Here is a 16,569-nt window from a genome sequence, read left to right as displayed (position 1 = left end):
CATATTAGTTCATTCTTCGATATTCTATGATATATGTTCAAATGTACAATGTCAGCACATGGGAATATCACATATCATAAGCAATAACAGTATAAATAATGAAAACAACATGCAATTTTAAAGCTTATATTCTATCATTTATCTGATAGCGTTATGCTGGTTTTGGGCTGCAGTGATATTGATATGGCATCAATACCATCCACCATTCATTCATTCATTCATTTTCATAATTTTTGCATACACAGATCTTTCATGTCAGAGACAGAAATAATACACACGTGTTTATATGAAGCTGCTATGCTTCAGCTTTATTGTTTTTATGGTCTTCAGCATTCGGTTAATGGCCATATTGCTTTGGCACACTGAAAAACTGGGTTAATTGAATTTTCATTCACTACCAGTGTGAGCATCAGTACTCCAGAATGTGCAGTGGAAATGTGAATACCAAGTTGAATTTTTGTGAAGTTAAGATATGAATCAGTACATTATTTTATGATTTTCCGTTGCTTTCTGTGGGAAATGAGATTGATAGTGTGAGTGAGAATCTGATGACCTCTTAAGACAGAGTGGCTTTAAAAAGTGACATTATTTTTCCAAACCCAAACAGGAAAGGTTGGGATGCTATAAGGGGGCGGGCTTCAGGAGGCCGGTGGCTTTGTCCTTAGCCAGAGAGTTCTGACTGCAGCTCCTTATTTCTGCGAACCTCTTCAGCATGCTGCTCCTGGAAGAAAAGCCAGTTAGACAGTTTAGACATTTGTAACAGGTTAATGCTGTGGATCTCAAAGGATGTGGATCTATTAAAAAAAACAAAGCAATTACTGGGAAAAGGAAAAAGACTAAAAAAATTGCAAATCAATTAAGAAGCCGCTGGTGTCCTCAGAACAATGGGCTTCCTGAGTCCAGACCTCAAAATCACTGAATATATTTGGGATTACACACATTGTGAGAAGCAAAAATAAGTAAAGAGCACGTGGAAAGATGTATTCCTTCAGATATCTTTGAAAAATTCTAGAATTAGGACTTTATAGGGATTTCTTTTAGTTTTCAGTTAATTCCTAAAAATAATGTATTCGTACCTATATGCAATTGCCATATGTGTATTCACATTAATCTTAAAATGAAACCACTGAGTCATGTGTTCACCTTCTGTAACTATACTTCATCCTTATAAGGGTCATGGTATGTCCAGAGCCCATTTGGAAACATTGTGCATCCAAACATTCATTCATTCATTCATTCATTCATTCATTCATTCATTTTCTGTAACCACTTTTCCAATTCAGGGTTGCGGTGGACACAAGGCAGGAACACATCCTGGAGGGGGCGCCAGTCCTTCGCAGGGTGACACCCACACACATTCACATTTATGGACCCATTAGAGACGCCAATCCACCTAACAATGTGTGTTTTAGGACCGTGGGGGGAAACCGGAGCTAGAGAAAACCCACGAGGACCTGGGGTGCCTGCTGCGCCACAGTCCCACCCTGCATACAAACACCTGTGGACTTCTGCATACAAACACCTGTGTGGTTTCACACACTCACGCAGTGACTCACACACTCGTACCTGTGGACATTTTCACACACTCATCCAGTTGCGCGCACACACACACACACACACACACACACACACACACACACACACACACACTCACACCTGTGGATAGTTTCACACGGCCAATCCTCCTCCCAAAGTATGTTTTTGGAATGTTGGAGGAAACCGGAGCACCCTGTGGAACCGATCATAAATCCCACACATATTTGAAACCATTTCAGTGGAGCTAACAGTGCTGTTAAACCTGAATCATAATAGTAGGGTGTGCCTCTGTTTTACTAAAAGTTGAACTGATGATAGAAGACACAATGCAACTAAATATTAGAAACAGAAAAAGAGAAAAAAATGGAGCTTACCCTTTCTCTCAGACGCTGCTTTAGAGCGCTGAGACGGGCCGTACGGTTCTCACTGCTCACTTCCATTTTGTGGATGAGTTTCTCCTCTGCCATCTTGCTGTAGTTGTTGTTGACCTCCTGGGCTTTGTTCAGAACCAACTTCTCATGCTCTCGCTTCTCAGCCAACTGCTTCAGGACATGCTGCTCCTGACACTGTGGCCAGATGGAGAGTGAGAAAAATAGTAAGAGAAGTCAAAGATCTCAATTTCCTAAATCTTCCTTATCTCAACCAATGGGATGTCAATACATTAGAATTTCAGAACACTTCTCCTCACCCTTCTCCTTTCCTCAGCAGCATCCAGTTTCTTTAGCAGTTCTTCCAGCGAGGACTCCTTCCTGATGCTTGCCAGAGACAGGCTTTGAGGACGGTCCGGTGACAGGTCAGTGGGGCTTTTCAGGATGACCTCAAAGGCCTGGCCAGAGGTTCGCTTGTTTAAGGACTTTACCTCCATATCTGCAGAGGAAGATATCAAGGAAATATCAGGACACTGGACATTTGTATGACATGCAGTAAATTACAAAGTTTTGGTTTGACTAGGTCAGTGTCAGTTATGGTTCAAGCAAACACTGGTGTTGCAAGTGTTGACTTGCAGCAGTTTTCAGAACTAGCATAACAGTTAATTAATTAATTAATTAATTAATTCATTCATTCATTCTCTGTAACCGCTTATTCAGTTCAGGGTTGCAGGAGGTCCAGAGCCTACCTGGAATCATTGGGCACAAGGTGGGAACACACCCTGGAGGGGGCGCCAGTCCTTCACAGGGCAACACAGACACACATTCACTGGAAATTTCAGACAATGAATGAATGAATGAGAAAAAGGAATTGTCCACTTAATTTGGAAAAAATGACAAGATGGCTGATGCTCAAAATAGAACACTAAACAATATATAGTGTGCAAATTCAGGCACAGATACAGGTTACTGATCTGCCCAGAAACATTACTTTAGCAGCAGTTAAAAACTAAATGATGTGCTGGATGAGGAAGTGCATGCCATTCATTCATTAATTTATTCTTTCATTATCTGTAACCGCTTATCATGTTCAGGGGGTTTTGGTTTTGGAGCCTACCCGGAATCATTGGGCGTAAGGAAGGAATACACCCTGGAGGGGATGCCAGTCCTTCACAGGGCGACACACAGTCACACCTTCACTCACACCTATGGACACTTTTGAGTCGCCAATCCACATACCAACGTGTGTTTTTGGACCGTGGGAGGAAACCAGAGCACACAGAGACACAGGGAGAACACTAGCCTACAGTTCTTATGTACTATTCTGTAGCTCAGCATTGCTTTCCTGAGAGCATTTATGATTGTCTGTAAGTGTTCTGTCACTCTGTACCTGATATACATGTCACAAATACACCATACCTTTGCAAGCCACTCTGAATACCTCCTCAAGGCCCTAGCTTTTCAGCATCGTCAGACAGACATTTTCTAAGCATGTACAATGGAAATTCTTGTTCTAGAACCTACTGGAGAACTTCTGTAAATAGATAAGTTACAACAAATTTACTAATGGTTTTAAGTTCAGGTATGCCTTAATTAAAGAGAAGCTCTTGTCAAAGCTCCATAAATGTGGTACAAATACAACTTTAAACTACTTGAATACATTTTTAATAAATGTAGTGTAAATTAATTAAATATTTTATTGCAGTATTTAAGGAAATGATAAAAGAAAAGTGTGATTTGGAAAATGCCTCCCTTTCTCTTGTCACGATTTTATTACATTATTAGGGCCACAGTGGAAAGAAAGGAAGTATATATTTGCGTGTGCCTTTTAAGAGGAACTGAATGTTACTGAATATAGCTTGGCCAACTTTCTTACCTTTTAATTCCTGTACATGTTCATATCAGCGTGTTATTGTTTCGCTCACAAAATCTTTAAACCTTGAATAATAAATTGATGTGATTAGTGTATTTATTTGCATTATCTTTCAGAAGGAAAGAAAATGTGTACAGTACTTCTCTAGTTGCACAGCGCTGTAGGGGGACCTGACCTGGTTTATTTTGCTTAGTAAGCAAGAGGTCTCCATTAGGTAAGTGAAGCTTTAGACACTTAGCTGTAACACTGCTGTAACATTACATGTACATTGACATACCATCAAAGACCCCAAGAGTTTGGGGGTGGGGCTTGGGGTGCAGACAGGAGCAGATAAGAGACAGCACAGACATCTCCATCAGTTTCTCAGAGTAGGCTGGAAAACAAGAAACAAGACTGGGGTCAACCGCAGGTCAAGCAAGGGCGGTCTGTCTACTGATCAGGAAAGACACTTTACACTCTCACAAACAAACAGTGTCAAAAGAGTTCTCAGTAGTGATGCCAGAGAGGAGCCAAAGGATGAATGTTCTTAGTAGTACACCAGTGTTATTCAGTCCAGTCAGCTGTATATCCTCTTTTACCACACACTCTAAAAGCACAGGTGTCCTGCAGAAAAATGAACCAGTTAGAAGCATGTATCCAAATCAAATCTAAGTTCTTGACAAGCACAAAGTTCATTTAAATTATTGCTTATGGAAAGTGACTGTATGATGTAGATCTGGCAGACATGGATTAGATCAAAATCATCTATCAAATAGTTCTTAAGGAGCTTGGTTTTGCCCGAGGGACTCCACCAAACAACAACTTAGCTAGCTTTATCTACAAAACAGGACATATTATGCACATTTTCCACAAGTGAACACAGTTACTAGGGTCTTACAGACATGTCTGTAATATGCTTGGGCCAAAAATACCACAAAGATCAAACCCCACAACAGCGTTCTCCTCCTGTCAAAACAACCCTGTTCAGAACGGCTGGTTTCAGACATGAGAATGAGCCACAGCTCAGTTCAGCACATGAGACCATGTTCCTCTTTTTCTCTGTATTTATTTAGTATTTGGTACTGAACTTTGCTTTGTTTATTTAACCTCGTCTTTGTGCTCTCACATGAACGCAGGTTCAGTGCTGTGATCGGAAAGACTCAGGACTATTCTAAAGTGTTGGTACTCTAAGTGAAATGTAGCACAAAATAAGAATAACATATTTAAGCCCAAGTCTTCTGACTTAGACAGAACATTCATTTATTCATGCATTGGGTTGGAAGGAAAGTAGATTTTCCCCCAATATGTTCCCTTTAGTATAATTGAAAACAATATATTAGTTGTTTTTGGAATAAAAGCTCCTGAATGATACATTGTTACATTTAATTCCATTTCATTTTTTTTCTTTTTCTGTAGATTTTTGGAGATTTTTCTTCCTACACCAATGATATAATTATTTCATCTGTATTCATAAAATTCAGGTACAATTGTACGTCTTTCTCAAAGTGAAGGTGAAGTTTTCCCTATTACAATGACAATGGCTTGTGATTCATCATGATTAACTACAGGCTAAGCCCACTCTAAAATAGAGAAGAGACTCTGGACACTAAAAGGGGGGTCTGGACCCTGGTGTTATCTATTATTTAGTTAGATTCTCCTGCTCGTCCCCTCAGAACTTCCCTGCCACTGCAGCACAAGTTACACATGTACTGAGACAAGCCGAGTCGTTAAATCCTAAATTACATCCATGTAATTCAATAACAATACTACTGTGTACACTTCAGTGATATATAACTTTTACTGTGTTTCCTTTCACTAGGCTCTAAATTTAAGTGTCACAGCAGAAGCAACCAATCAGAGATAATTCTGAATCCTCACATGACCCGACTCATCCATTATTGACCTGCTTCTCACAAGCTGAGGGCATAGACACGTGTATCTGTGGTAGGAAAAAATCACGATTGAAGGTCTAAGGCTTCTGTAAACCAGTGGCTGCAAAGATTAAAGCTGTGCACACGCAACTTGCATGATTTTCATAGAAAAGCTTTAAATTATATAGGAAGGTCTGGAGCAGCTGCCCATGTACTTAAGCGCACCATGCACAGTGCCAAGCATTCATTAGAAGTGTTTAAATCGCCCAGCAGCATTTATCTGTTGAGAGATGGTACTTTGTTTTCTGTAGTGATTTAATACAATTTAATTATTTTGTGAGTGATACAACTCATTCTAGTGCTTGAATGCCATCAGATCCTCACAAAAATGTATTACTTGAATGTTTTGTTGTAATAGATTCATACAGGAACAGATCAGATTATTTATTGTGTCAGTCACTTTCATATGCATTGTAAATTATAATCTACTGAGGGAGGCACAGTGGACCTGTTTCTTACAGTAACGCATGGCCACTCTGCCCCAGGAGCAATATTGTAAAAGTGAGCTGAGAGAATGTTGTGTCATATATCACCCTCAACTCAGTGCAAAGGTGCCTTTGCTATTTAGTTGAGACTGCAAATATAACACCAGCGCTGACATTGCCTTTAAAATGTGCTCTCTGACTGATTTCACATGCAGTGTGTTAGAATGCTACAGTCCCTGGGGCAATAAAATATCCTGTAGGTTTCCAATAGTTGTTTGTTCATAAGGCAAACAGAAACATGTAAACACATAGACACACTATATATAATTAGTCAAAAAATCAAAGCCATTTTGCTAATAATTCTTACTGCCCAGATAAATAGTTTTTAAATCTCATTTTCTCAGGTGCTTAAAACTTTTGTACAGTAGTGTATATCACACATAATAATGTGTAACCGGCAAATGATGTGTTGTTTTATGTTTGTTTGTTTTCAAAAATGCACAGTGCAGAAATAAACCTTGAATAATATTTTAATATTCATAACACAATCTTATAATGGGAATTTGCACATATTCCAACTGGATATCAGATTGCATTTCCAAGGATATCCAGTTGTTAGCAATGTGAAAGGTTCTCTAAAGACCTAATGGTGTCTTTTTTATGGCATCTCTGCAGAATATAAACTGTGTGTGGTTCTGGATTGTGCTTCCTGTTGCAGACCTTTAGTAAGGGTCTCAATCACAGCTTGAATATCTGGTATAAACTGTATGAGTCAAATGCACAGATTTAAGACATGGCTCATAACTGAGGCTTATAATGAGATTCTGTATTTATGAGATGCAGCTGTGGAATAAATTGTGAGATGATTCTCCCTTAAGGCCGGCTGAGTGGGTGGCAATCCTAGCAAGACTGCAATTTTCAAGGACTGACATTGTGTGTGTGTGTATGTGTGTGTGTGTGTGTGTGTGTGAGATTTTAGGAAAGTAGTCTTTTCTTTGTTAGACTGAGATCCTTGATGCACACCCAAGCTCATACACACCTCTTTGAATGGCCACAGGAAGAGGCAGATGGTCCTGTCCCAAAAAAAACTGCAACGCAAACATGCAGCCTGCCGCACTGCTACCCTCTAACTGAACCTGCACTTTTTTTTGATACCATAGGACCTGCAGTGGTGAGTGGGCATTAGCACTGTCACGCAATGGGCTTCTAACGCACCATTTCATCACACTGCGTATTACACTAATTAAACATAACTAGTGTATAATCTACAGAAAATAGAGTTTTCCCCATATTTCTTCGTCATACTTTTAACTTCTACAGTATCTTTATGACGGCAATGCCAACACCTACCCAAGCAGCTAGTGTCCCTATAAAAAACAAATCAACACTGTCCAAACACATATAGCTATTATACTGCAGACTGATATGTAACAGGATATACACTGGTGATACAGCATCCTTTCCAGAAGCATCTGCCCAACCCTCTAGCAGCATCACTACTGAATCCCTGTCCAGCAGAAAGAAGCTATTTTGGGCCTTACCTGTTACAGTGCTGGCCATGATGCAGCAGGATGTGGTCAGATGAAGGACAGAAAAGAGACGAGAATGAAGGAGAGAGGATGCGAAAGAGGAATAAGCTGGATTAAAAGGAAAGAGGTGTCTGTGAGCTCAGTGTCGAGCTGTTGTTCTTTACTGATGGAAGAGGTGGAGGAGGAGGAGGATGGAGAGAGGAGAGAGAGTGTGTGTGTGTGTGTGTGTGTGTGAGAGAGAGAGAGAGAGAGAGAGAGAGAGAGAGAGAGAGAGAGAGAGGTATGCAGCAGGAGACAAAGAGGGAGGGGAGGAGAGAGAAAAAGTGGGGGTGGGGATGGATGGATGTAGGAGACTTAGGGAAGTAATTAGTGAGACAGCGCAATTGAATTGTATGGAATTTGTATATGATTGAAGACAGGAATAGTAGTGAGGTAAAGGAGCGCAGTGCTGTTGTCAAGGAAACAAAGAGCAGATTAATTCCTTATGCAAGCAACTGCACATGAAAAAAAATAAGGGTAGCTTTTAGGAGTGCTTACGTGTTGGGCCAAAAGTTTGTGGACACCTGCTCATCCAGTATTTCTTCAGAAATGACGTGGTTTTGGTTCGTTGTTTGTTCCTTTTTGCTGCAATAACAGCCTGTACTTTTCTGGAAAATATTTTGATATTTTAATGTTTGAAATTCGAAAGCATTTTGCCTGGAGATCACTGTTGAGTTCAGGTACTGATTATTTCTGGATCACAAAAGCTGCTCCAACTCACCCTCCCCATGGAATGCATCTGCACTGTCCCATAGCCCAATGCTGGGGCAATTTGGTAACATACCACCGAAAGGGAAAGGGATAAAAATTTTTAACACATTCTGCCACATTGTTATATGTTTTAGACAGTTTGTCCTGCCTCAGAATTCAGCATCAAGTTCTGTTGCATACAGTAAGGTCTGTTTTGGACGATTTCAGTATGGTTAAAAATTTCTCAGAGAATGGGTTTGAGGAAGGCAAGCCCTAACTAGTTTTCATCAAATGTCACCTGAGGTGTGTAAGAAATGCACCTCTACTCCCTATAGTGCACTATTGTAGGGAACTGAAGTCAGGAGGGTAGTGAATAGTGAATCTAGTGGTTATTGGTGGTATTGCTACATGATGTAACCAGAAGAAAAGAAATGCAACTTTGTGACAGTGTCAAGTAACATTCCTGATTAATTTAAACACAGCAATGTGCCAGTTTCCTAGATGGCTATCTCTTAATTAATCAAATAAGATATTAAGAACAGCTGCCCCCTCTTGAGGGATTTGGCAAGAGCCAAATTGACTCGACATAGTGATCTTAGGTTTATTTGCAGCTGCTTCAGAGCAGCCCATTTCATTTCATGGTTTCTATGCAGGTGAGTGATACGGTCTCTAGTGAGTGATACGGTCTCTGTGTATACAGCTGAATATCTGTGTCTACAGTCTGTGCACCTTAAAGTAGCTGAAATCACAGTTATAAGGAGCATGAAATACCTGTTGGACATAGTGTTTAAACGTATTGCTTCGTCCATCTTTTTTCACAAACACAACAACTTCATGACATTGATTTCATTGGCTTTTCCTGTTCTGCCTTTTAATTCAAGTATTCACTTTTTATCCATGACAAAATCAGGAAATTATTGATAGCCATATTTAGGGTAGACAGAGTCATACATTGACAGGGAGAGTCTGGTGCCTTTCACCATATAACAGGGAAAATTCAACTTATCCACAATATGCAAATGTGCATATAAACTACATTTACTTTCAGAAGCCTGTTATTTTGAAGAATGCTTCCATGCAAAACAAAACACAGAAATATAGATATGAATATTACAGTGTCAGATTTTAATCTACTAAAGTCAGTTTAGTCTTTTTGAAGTGTGGGGTTTAATGAAGATATTTCTGTCCACTTGTGTGCACTGTTTCTATCTCAGCTCTGTATACTCCTGAACAGTGGTGGTGGTGTGTGTGTGTGGTGGAGTGCCTTACTGAAAAGCTAGTTATGTTTATGATAAAGACTATTAGGCAGATACATGTTTAGCTACTTAATTGTCTTTTTTGTGTGCTGCAGCATGTTTTTTTTTTTTTTTTGGAACCATTGAAACACAAAGGGGCCTTTTTACCCCCCTTTTCTGGACAATTTTCATCTTCAGAGTTGTGGTGAATCTAGAGCCTACATGGAATGGCTACATTTTTTTTTCAAAAGGCCTATGTGGTCGATTCTCCATTTCTTGAATCTGGTAACAGCTACTAATGATACTCATCAGTTAGCGTTATAGCATATAGCTAACTAAAAGATGAAATACGTAACGATGAGACGTCTAAAGGCTCGTAATGATATTAGGCTCTGTGTCCAAGCATCAGCTTCTAAAGCACAGTTGCATAATCTGTGTCTTCATGCACAATTTATGTCCTTTCCTGAGTTGCGTGCGAGGGGTTTGAGATGTCATGCTGCTCTGCATGATGCAGGCACACGCTAAAAGCTAGCTCAGGTCAACCGCCTTTGCCATTTTATCTACAGTAACCAGGGTAGTGTAGACTTTGTGTGATGTTCCCCTTACATAAAATGCATTTGGAGGAAGGTGTGGTATAACGTCAGTGGGGTTGTGAGTAAGGAGCTGTTTCTGATGATAGTGTCAGGGTTACACGGTTTAACATGACTTTACAAGGTTCTATTAAAGCTGGCAGTCATCTCCCATGCCAACTACAACACATCAAAGTCCAAAGGTCTGGGGGTTGCCAAGGGACTTGCCCTTCATAACATAAACCTGTGGCATTATTAGCGAATTAGTCTTGAATTATCATATCATAAAATCATTTCAAATTACAGCTGTGCATAATAAATGTTTGTGAGGGTTATTGAGTCAGTGGTTTTTGGTGAACTGTTAACTACTCTGTGATCTGTTGTTAAATATTCTGGTGGATTTTTAAATGCAGAATCATGTTAATCCTGGAAACTCACAAATTACAGATTTCTCTGTATGAACACTATATGAGCACCATATTGGGGGGAACCTACTCTTCCAATATTTCTCCTGAAATTGTCGCCTCTATTATGAAGGCTTTAGCTTTACACTAGATATTGGAATATTTCTGTGAGGATTTGTAGGCATTCAGCTACGTGAACAGTAGTGAGGTCTGGTGCTGATGATGCATGATCGATTTACCTTAGACATCCTTATAAACTGACTGTAAATTTCCCAACACTGATTGAGACAGAGACAGGAGTTGGGGAGGGGCTGAAGCACAGGGCCCTACAGGTTTCAGGGGGATGGGAGTCTTTAATGGATCCTGACAAGGGGAGAGTAGGGGGAGGAAAATGTGCAGCAAGGACAAGGAGGAAGGGAAGGAGGAAGAGAGTGAAATAAATGCAGGCTCACACCCCTGGGACCTCGACAGAGCAGAAAGGGATAAGCACCAGTTAAATTGAGGTGGAGAACTCATACATGCAGATGGCTGTACACACAGACACAGATGGGAGCCACAAATGAGAAGAGACTCATAACATTCATCACCTATTGATTCACATTAGCTGACTGTTATCAAGTATACAGTTAACCCTTCTTGCTCCTCACAGTGTAGACACTTTCAAACGCCTATATTTTCAGTTTCAGGTTAAAAGAGAACAGGTGAACATTTAATGAGGTCAGGTACTGATGTTGGAGGACTAGTTTACACCACCAATCCAAGAGCTCTAAGAAATTGTTATCGCTATTTGTACATATCCAAATGTAACAATCTCACCACAGGAATTCCAAGAATTATTGGAAATAATGCAAGTTTTTATAGTTGACGACACAAGTACAATATTGTATAAGGGTGTACTGGGACAATCAATAAATGTAATAAATATTCTTATAATCACCACATTACCAGTTAATATCAAATTATTTAGTGGGTTATGTTCCCTAAGTGACCATAAGTGTAACTAATTATCCAATGTAATGTGAATAATTAATTACAGAAAGACAGCTATATAGATGTTCCTCACTCCCGTGAATTTAAAATGTACCAGTCATTCATGAACAGAACTCACAAAAGCGTCATTGGTCCTCCACTTCATTGTTTATTACAGAATTTAATAAAAATCTGACATATTTTAGGGCTCAAAAAATAAATGAGTAACACATTTCAGTGGACTTAAATTTGTGCTGCTGGGCATGATATTTTTTGCAAGAGGAAAAGTGAAACCATCAACTCATTAAAACACTAAGATTCATGGATTATTTGCACATTCACTTCCAGGACTGAATGCACCTACAACTGCAGAGTAATTTAAATCAGCCAAATTTGATTTAGTGTTAAGGAACAGAAAAATATATTTATATGCATTCACCCTCATTAAAAAGAGTCTATTAAAAACACAAATATCAAGATAAAGTGTCTGCTGACAAAACTGAAAAGAGATGAGCTTCTTCTTCCCCTGACCAAATGATGCACTCACCACACAAAGGATGTTTGCCCAGTGTTGTAGAGAAACAATACGATGACAGGATTTTTGTTTAATAACTGAACATTCTGATTTTGGTAAGCAATTCTCAAACAAATTCAGTTAAATCATTTTAATTTGTGGGTTTTTTCCCTCTAAAGTACAGAATAATATGAAATCACTGAATGTGGAGGGAACAAAATTATGGGATCAACCTGTAATCTGCATTTCCAAAACAAACAATGGCACCATGGCTCCATCCTGTAAAGATGGTTGGTCAGTTATTTTTTTTTTTCGATGATTCCATAATTTCTAAACACTTAGTGATTCCATTTGTTTCTTCTCTACTTGATCTATTTATAGTAATAATTAAATTTGTTGAGGAGTATATCACAAAACCAGGATCTTCAGCTATTTAACAAAATTGGTTTGGTTTCATGGCTGTGATTTTTTTATTTGCTACGAAATACAAAAACTGGGTGAGCATGCTTTAAGTGTGTTATTCCAAAATGTATGTCTGGAACTGTACACCACATCACATCACACTTCCCTCAATGTAAAGTGTCTTTCCTTTAATATGTAGTCACAACCTACATGAGTCCAGTTCAATTAGCTGGTGCAATTGCATACACTGCAATAAGATTCACCTGAACAATCTCTCACACATTCATGTCTCTCTCTCTCTTTCACACACACACACACAGCCTCTGAATTGTCCACAGGGGTCTATGTAATGTCCTTTTGTCGAGGTGGACGATGTATGTTCCGGACAACACATTTTACCATCCACTCGATTCCTTCGTTCACCCCGTCACTGAAAAAAAAAACAACAGAAAAATATTACAGACAAATCTTACTAATATCACGCAGCAGTTTTATTTTTAAGTTATTGATAACATTTGAACACAGAAAATACAAAACCTTTGTATTGTGTAACACTTTATTAAAGTATGAACCAATAGAAAATGTATAAAAATGAACATTTCTAACTCCCTTTAGGAGTAAGGGGGGTATTTCACCTTCACCTACACTGAGATACATTTTGGACACATCTGTATTACTACAGCATTCCAGTATAAGAGTGTAACTGTTCTGTCACGCCTGTAACTGTTCTGTGCTAACTTTTCTGCCTGGCAACATCATAAAGTAACAAGCTCAGCTACTATAATTGGAAACATGATTTATGAAACGCAGAAGAATGTGTGGGAGGAGAATATCAAGGCTATATAAGAGAACTGATCATTTTACAATACAGTCCATTTTATTTAAAAACAAACAAAAAACATACCTTATCCGTATGAGGCTAAAGAGTATGTGATTTTTTTCCCCTTTAAGAAAAGCTGCAGCACAGCAAGGGGCTACTATTTCCAAACCCAGAACTAAATAATACATGGGTGAAAGAGCAATGCGTATAAGCTTACCCTGTTAGAGCAGTGCAGGGCTGGACCAGACAGTCCCTTTTACCGATTTTGGGAGCACAGTCACTGAATGCTGTCTTAATGTCTGGTACAGACAGACAATTCTTAAAAAAAAAAAAAAAAAAAGAAAGAAATAAAAAATAAACAATTAAAAAAACTAAACAAATAGCATATGCAGAAGCATTTCATCTATAAACATATATTCATTCTGACAGCTGTTGTAGATATGAGCCAGTCATTATGGATGATCATGGATGAGTAATATGATGCATTTCAAGTCAAAAGGGTGACAACTTTTGACCTGACATGCAACTTTTGACCTGACAAAAGTCAAGACATGAGTGCTATAAGATGCGACATTCATGTCTTATTAAGATGGACACTGCACCAACATAGTAGAATCATCTGCAAGTAATTTGCTGCTCAAACATAAGCAACTTTAGGCTCTATCTTGCCTCTTAGTATTTGCATAGTTTAAAACTACCCATGAACATTAAAGTCCATTTCAAACTGTCCTCATCGTGATATATGAAAATACAGCCCCACCTATGGACTGAAAACAAAATGCACGTTTATATCTGAGGAACACTACTGTGAATTCAGTTCATACCTCTACATCCTGCTTATTTGCAAGCACAAGGAGGGGAACACTTTCAAGAGCCTCACTACTAATCATCTTCTCTGTGGAGAAAATAGATATCAGAAGTAAGTCACTCAATAAAATGAATGATTAGCAAAGTTGTTTGATATTTCTCTACAAAGTGAGTTATTTATATTGATTCTTATATAAAAATATTCACCTAGTACTCACCAAATGCTTCCTTTGACTCCATTAACCGCTCTTCATCCGTGGAGTCAATAACGTATATAACTCCATGAGATTCTGCATAGTACTGAGGAAAAAGTTTCAGGAAATTTTTAAACTTCTTTTAACTATTAGTTGTTATAAACTGAGAGCCAGGGATGACATCAAATGTTACTTTCTTTTCTACAGTGGTCAGAGGCAAATGTATCAGATCAATAATCAACAAGATTCGTTATATGGCAATGGTTTGTAGACACCTGCTTGTAAGTAATGACTTCTACACATGTGGGGATGTCTGACAGTATATGTTGGAACATATTATGGATTTGATGGCATTCAACCATAAGAAAATTAACGAGGTCACCTTGTTGGATGATAAACTCTGGACATTTAAACATAAAAAGGGTGGTTTCGCAGGTAGGAATTAAGCCTAGTAATGGACTATACCCTACTTCCAATGGAAAAAAAAAAAAATCACAATTCAAAATGCTGTGTTGGCCAGGACTATGCTTAATCCCTGTCTGCAAATCACCCCTCAATAGTGTGTATTGCCTTGCATTAAACCGACATCAGACAACATGACTGGAGAACTCACTTTGTCCCATAATGACTGCAGTTCTTCTTGTCCTCCAAGATCCCAAAACATCAGACGTGCTTTACCTACATCAATGGTGCCAACTGAACAGGAAGAGAAACAGTGGTATATGTACAACTTCCCCTTGCTCTTTATACTCTTTACACACAACAAATAAATAACAGGGTGTCGCTTACTGTTCAAACCGACAGTGGTTGTGATTTTGGAGAGGCTCATTCCTTTGTAGTTCTTGCTGAATTTTGTTTTCGTCTGTTCCAGAAATGTCTACAGGAATAAAACAAAGCTGATTAAACCGTACAGGATTTAAGTAATGGACGAAAACTGCTTAATTACAACATGTAATTAACTGTCTTAATTACAACACTTACAAACAAGTGGAATATTGAATATAGTCACTAACACAGCTAACAGATGAAATATACGATAGTCAGCTAAATAATAGCATAAGGTAGTCAACGTCTGTTCATTTGAAATTGTTATATAGTGAACATCAGTGAAACATTGTCCAACACGTACCGTTTTGCCTGCATTATCGAGTCCCAGAATCAAGATGCAGTACTCGTCCTTCTGAAACATGTACTTGTAAAGCCCTGACAATAGCGTGTACATCCTAGTCTTTGTGGCCGTGGCCGGTTTAACCCGCTTACATCACTTCCCTTTAACCAGAGTAAAGTCGAGGTAAATTAAACTAGGTAACATTAGTCTAGTTCGGTTTCATGCTAGCTGACTAACCGAAGAGACTAACGCTAGTTCACCGCGGGCGACAGTAACTGTTAACTACACAAACAGCCTGACCCGTCACTACACAAAGACGGTAAACAACAGAAACTACACAGCAACGGTTACAGCATAAAAACTAAAGAAGGTCAAAATCTCTCTTTCTACAACATCTGCTCAGTGACTTTTACAGCGCTCCTTCATCGTTAGCTCCACTGAGCTTGTAAACACGTCCGAGGAAATGGCTGACGTCGTAGGGTGGTGCATTATGGGAAATGTAGTGCAATGCTTATTTATTTATATGATATTTTTCTTGAGTAGAATAATAATAAGAAAAAACGTATAAAAACAATGTGTGGTGGACATGTGTTATTGTTATAATTTAAGGATAAATAAATCTATCATTCGCCTATTTGTCACCATAAATTTAGAAATCATAAATTTTATAACAGCAATACAAAATAAAGATTGACACATAAATACAATTAGTGATATACAAGTCTTTAAAAGCTGTCTTGAGAGTGCATAATCTTGTCTAGAATGTGAGATGTATTCGTTAAAAGAATAACATAACACTTTTAAATAAATAAATAAATAGTAAACAGCAAATTACGTTCATTGGATGCTGATATGATGGGGTCATTCATCATAACTAGCTAAATAATCAGACCAGCATAAATATGAAATTCTGTTTTTTTATGTCATAACAGCTTCCATTGTGTTGGTAGACATTTCATCTTTTCAGGCTCTGTAATGCTTTACCTAACCAACAGAGGGCAGATTTAGAAGTTTCCTATGACCAGGTAATTTCTAATACCGTCTGTCATTTGCTTTTTTACACAAGGTCCATATGCATCAGCATTCTTCCTTTTTTATTTGCACAGTGGGTGAGGAGAAAATGAATTCACTGTTTTTTCTGGTTGGTTTGCATTACAATATAATGAACAAGAATAAA

At 38.5% G+C, this 16,569-nt stretch overlaps 2 protein-coding genes across 2 annotated transcripts; both read right to left on the bottom strand.

Moving 5' to 3' along the window:
* Positions 1 to 285: 285 nt before the first annotated feature.
* Positions 286 to 7,857, bottom strand: stmn3 (stathmin-like 3). Its single transcript, XM_066665080.1, has 5 exons — positions 7,654 to 7,857; positions 4,055 to 4,150; positions 2,225 to 2,403; positions 1,911 to 2,102; positions 286 to 721 (listed from the first exon to the last, which is right to left on the bottom strand). Exons 1-5 carry the CDS (start codon positions 7,670 to 7,672, stop codon positions 662 to 664), a joined length of 546 nt encoding a protein of 181 aa, XP_066521177.1. The 5' UTR covers positions 7,673 to 7,857; the 3' UTR covers positions 286 to 661.
* Positions 7,858 to 11,706: 3,849 nt separating this feature from the next.
* arfrp1 (ADP-ribosylation factor related protein 1) lies at positions 11,707 to 15,865 on the bottom strand. Its single transcript, XM_066664857.1, has 7 exons — positions 15,414 to 15,865; positions 15,074 to 15,161; positions 14,898 to 14,980; positions 14,309 to 14,390; positions 14,108 to 14,178; positions 13,501 to 13,601; positions 11,707 to 12,893 (listed from the first exon to the last, which is right to left on the bottom strand). Exons 1-7 carry the CDS (start codon positions 15,504 to 15,506, stop codon positions 12,806 to 12,808), a joined length of 606 nt encoding a protein of 201 aa, XP_066520954.1. The 5' UTR covers positions 15,507 to 15,865; the 3' UTR covers positions 11,707 to 12,805.
* Between the last annotated feature and the right edge of the window lie 704 nt (positions 15,866 to 16,569).

This window comes from Hoplias malabaricus, chromosome 3 (genome assembly GCF_029633855.1).
Source record: "Hoplias malabaricus isolate fHopMal1 chromosome 3, fHopMal1.hap1, whole genome shotgun sequence".
In the NCBI taxonomy this organism is placed as follows: Eukaryota; Metazoa; Chordata; class Actinopteri; order Characiformes; family Erythrinidae; genus Hoplias; species Hoplias malabaricus.
The sequence above is the reverse complement of the archived record's forward strand: the minus strand, read 5'-3'. Positions and strand labels throughout refer to the sequence as shown.

Excerpts from the sequence above, each read along its gene's own strand:
- stmn3 (XM_066665080.1), bottom strand. Across the intron at positions 2,404-4,054 it reads AACTCTTGGGGTCTTTGATG|ATATGGAGGTAAAGTCCTTA; the intron begins GTATGTCAATGT and ends CTTCCTCTGCAG. Across the intron at positions 722-1,910 it reads AGCAGCGTCTGAGAGAAAGG|GAGCAGCATGCTGAAGAGGT; the intron begins GTAAGCTCCATT and ends CTTTTCTTCCAG.
- arfrp1 (XM_066664857.1), bottom strand. The coding sequence starts at position 15,506 with ATGTACACGCTATTGTCAGGGCTTTACAAGTACATGTTTCAGAAGGAC. Across the intron at positions 14,981-15,073 it reads AACCACTGTCGGTTTGAACA|TTGGCACCATTGATGTAGGT; the intron begins GTAAGCGACACC and ends CTTCCTGTTCAG. Across the intron at positions 13,602-14,107 it reads CAAATAAGCAGGATGTAGAG|AATTGTCTGTCTGTACCAGA; the intron begins GTATGAACTGAA and ends TTTTTTTTTAAG.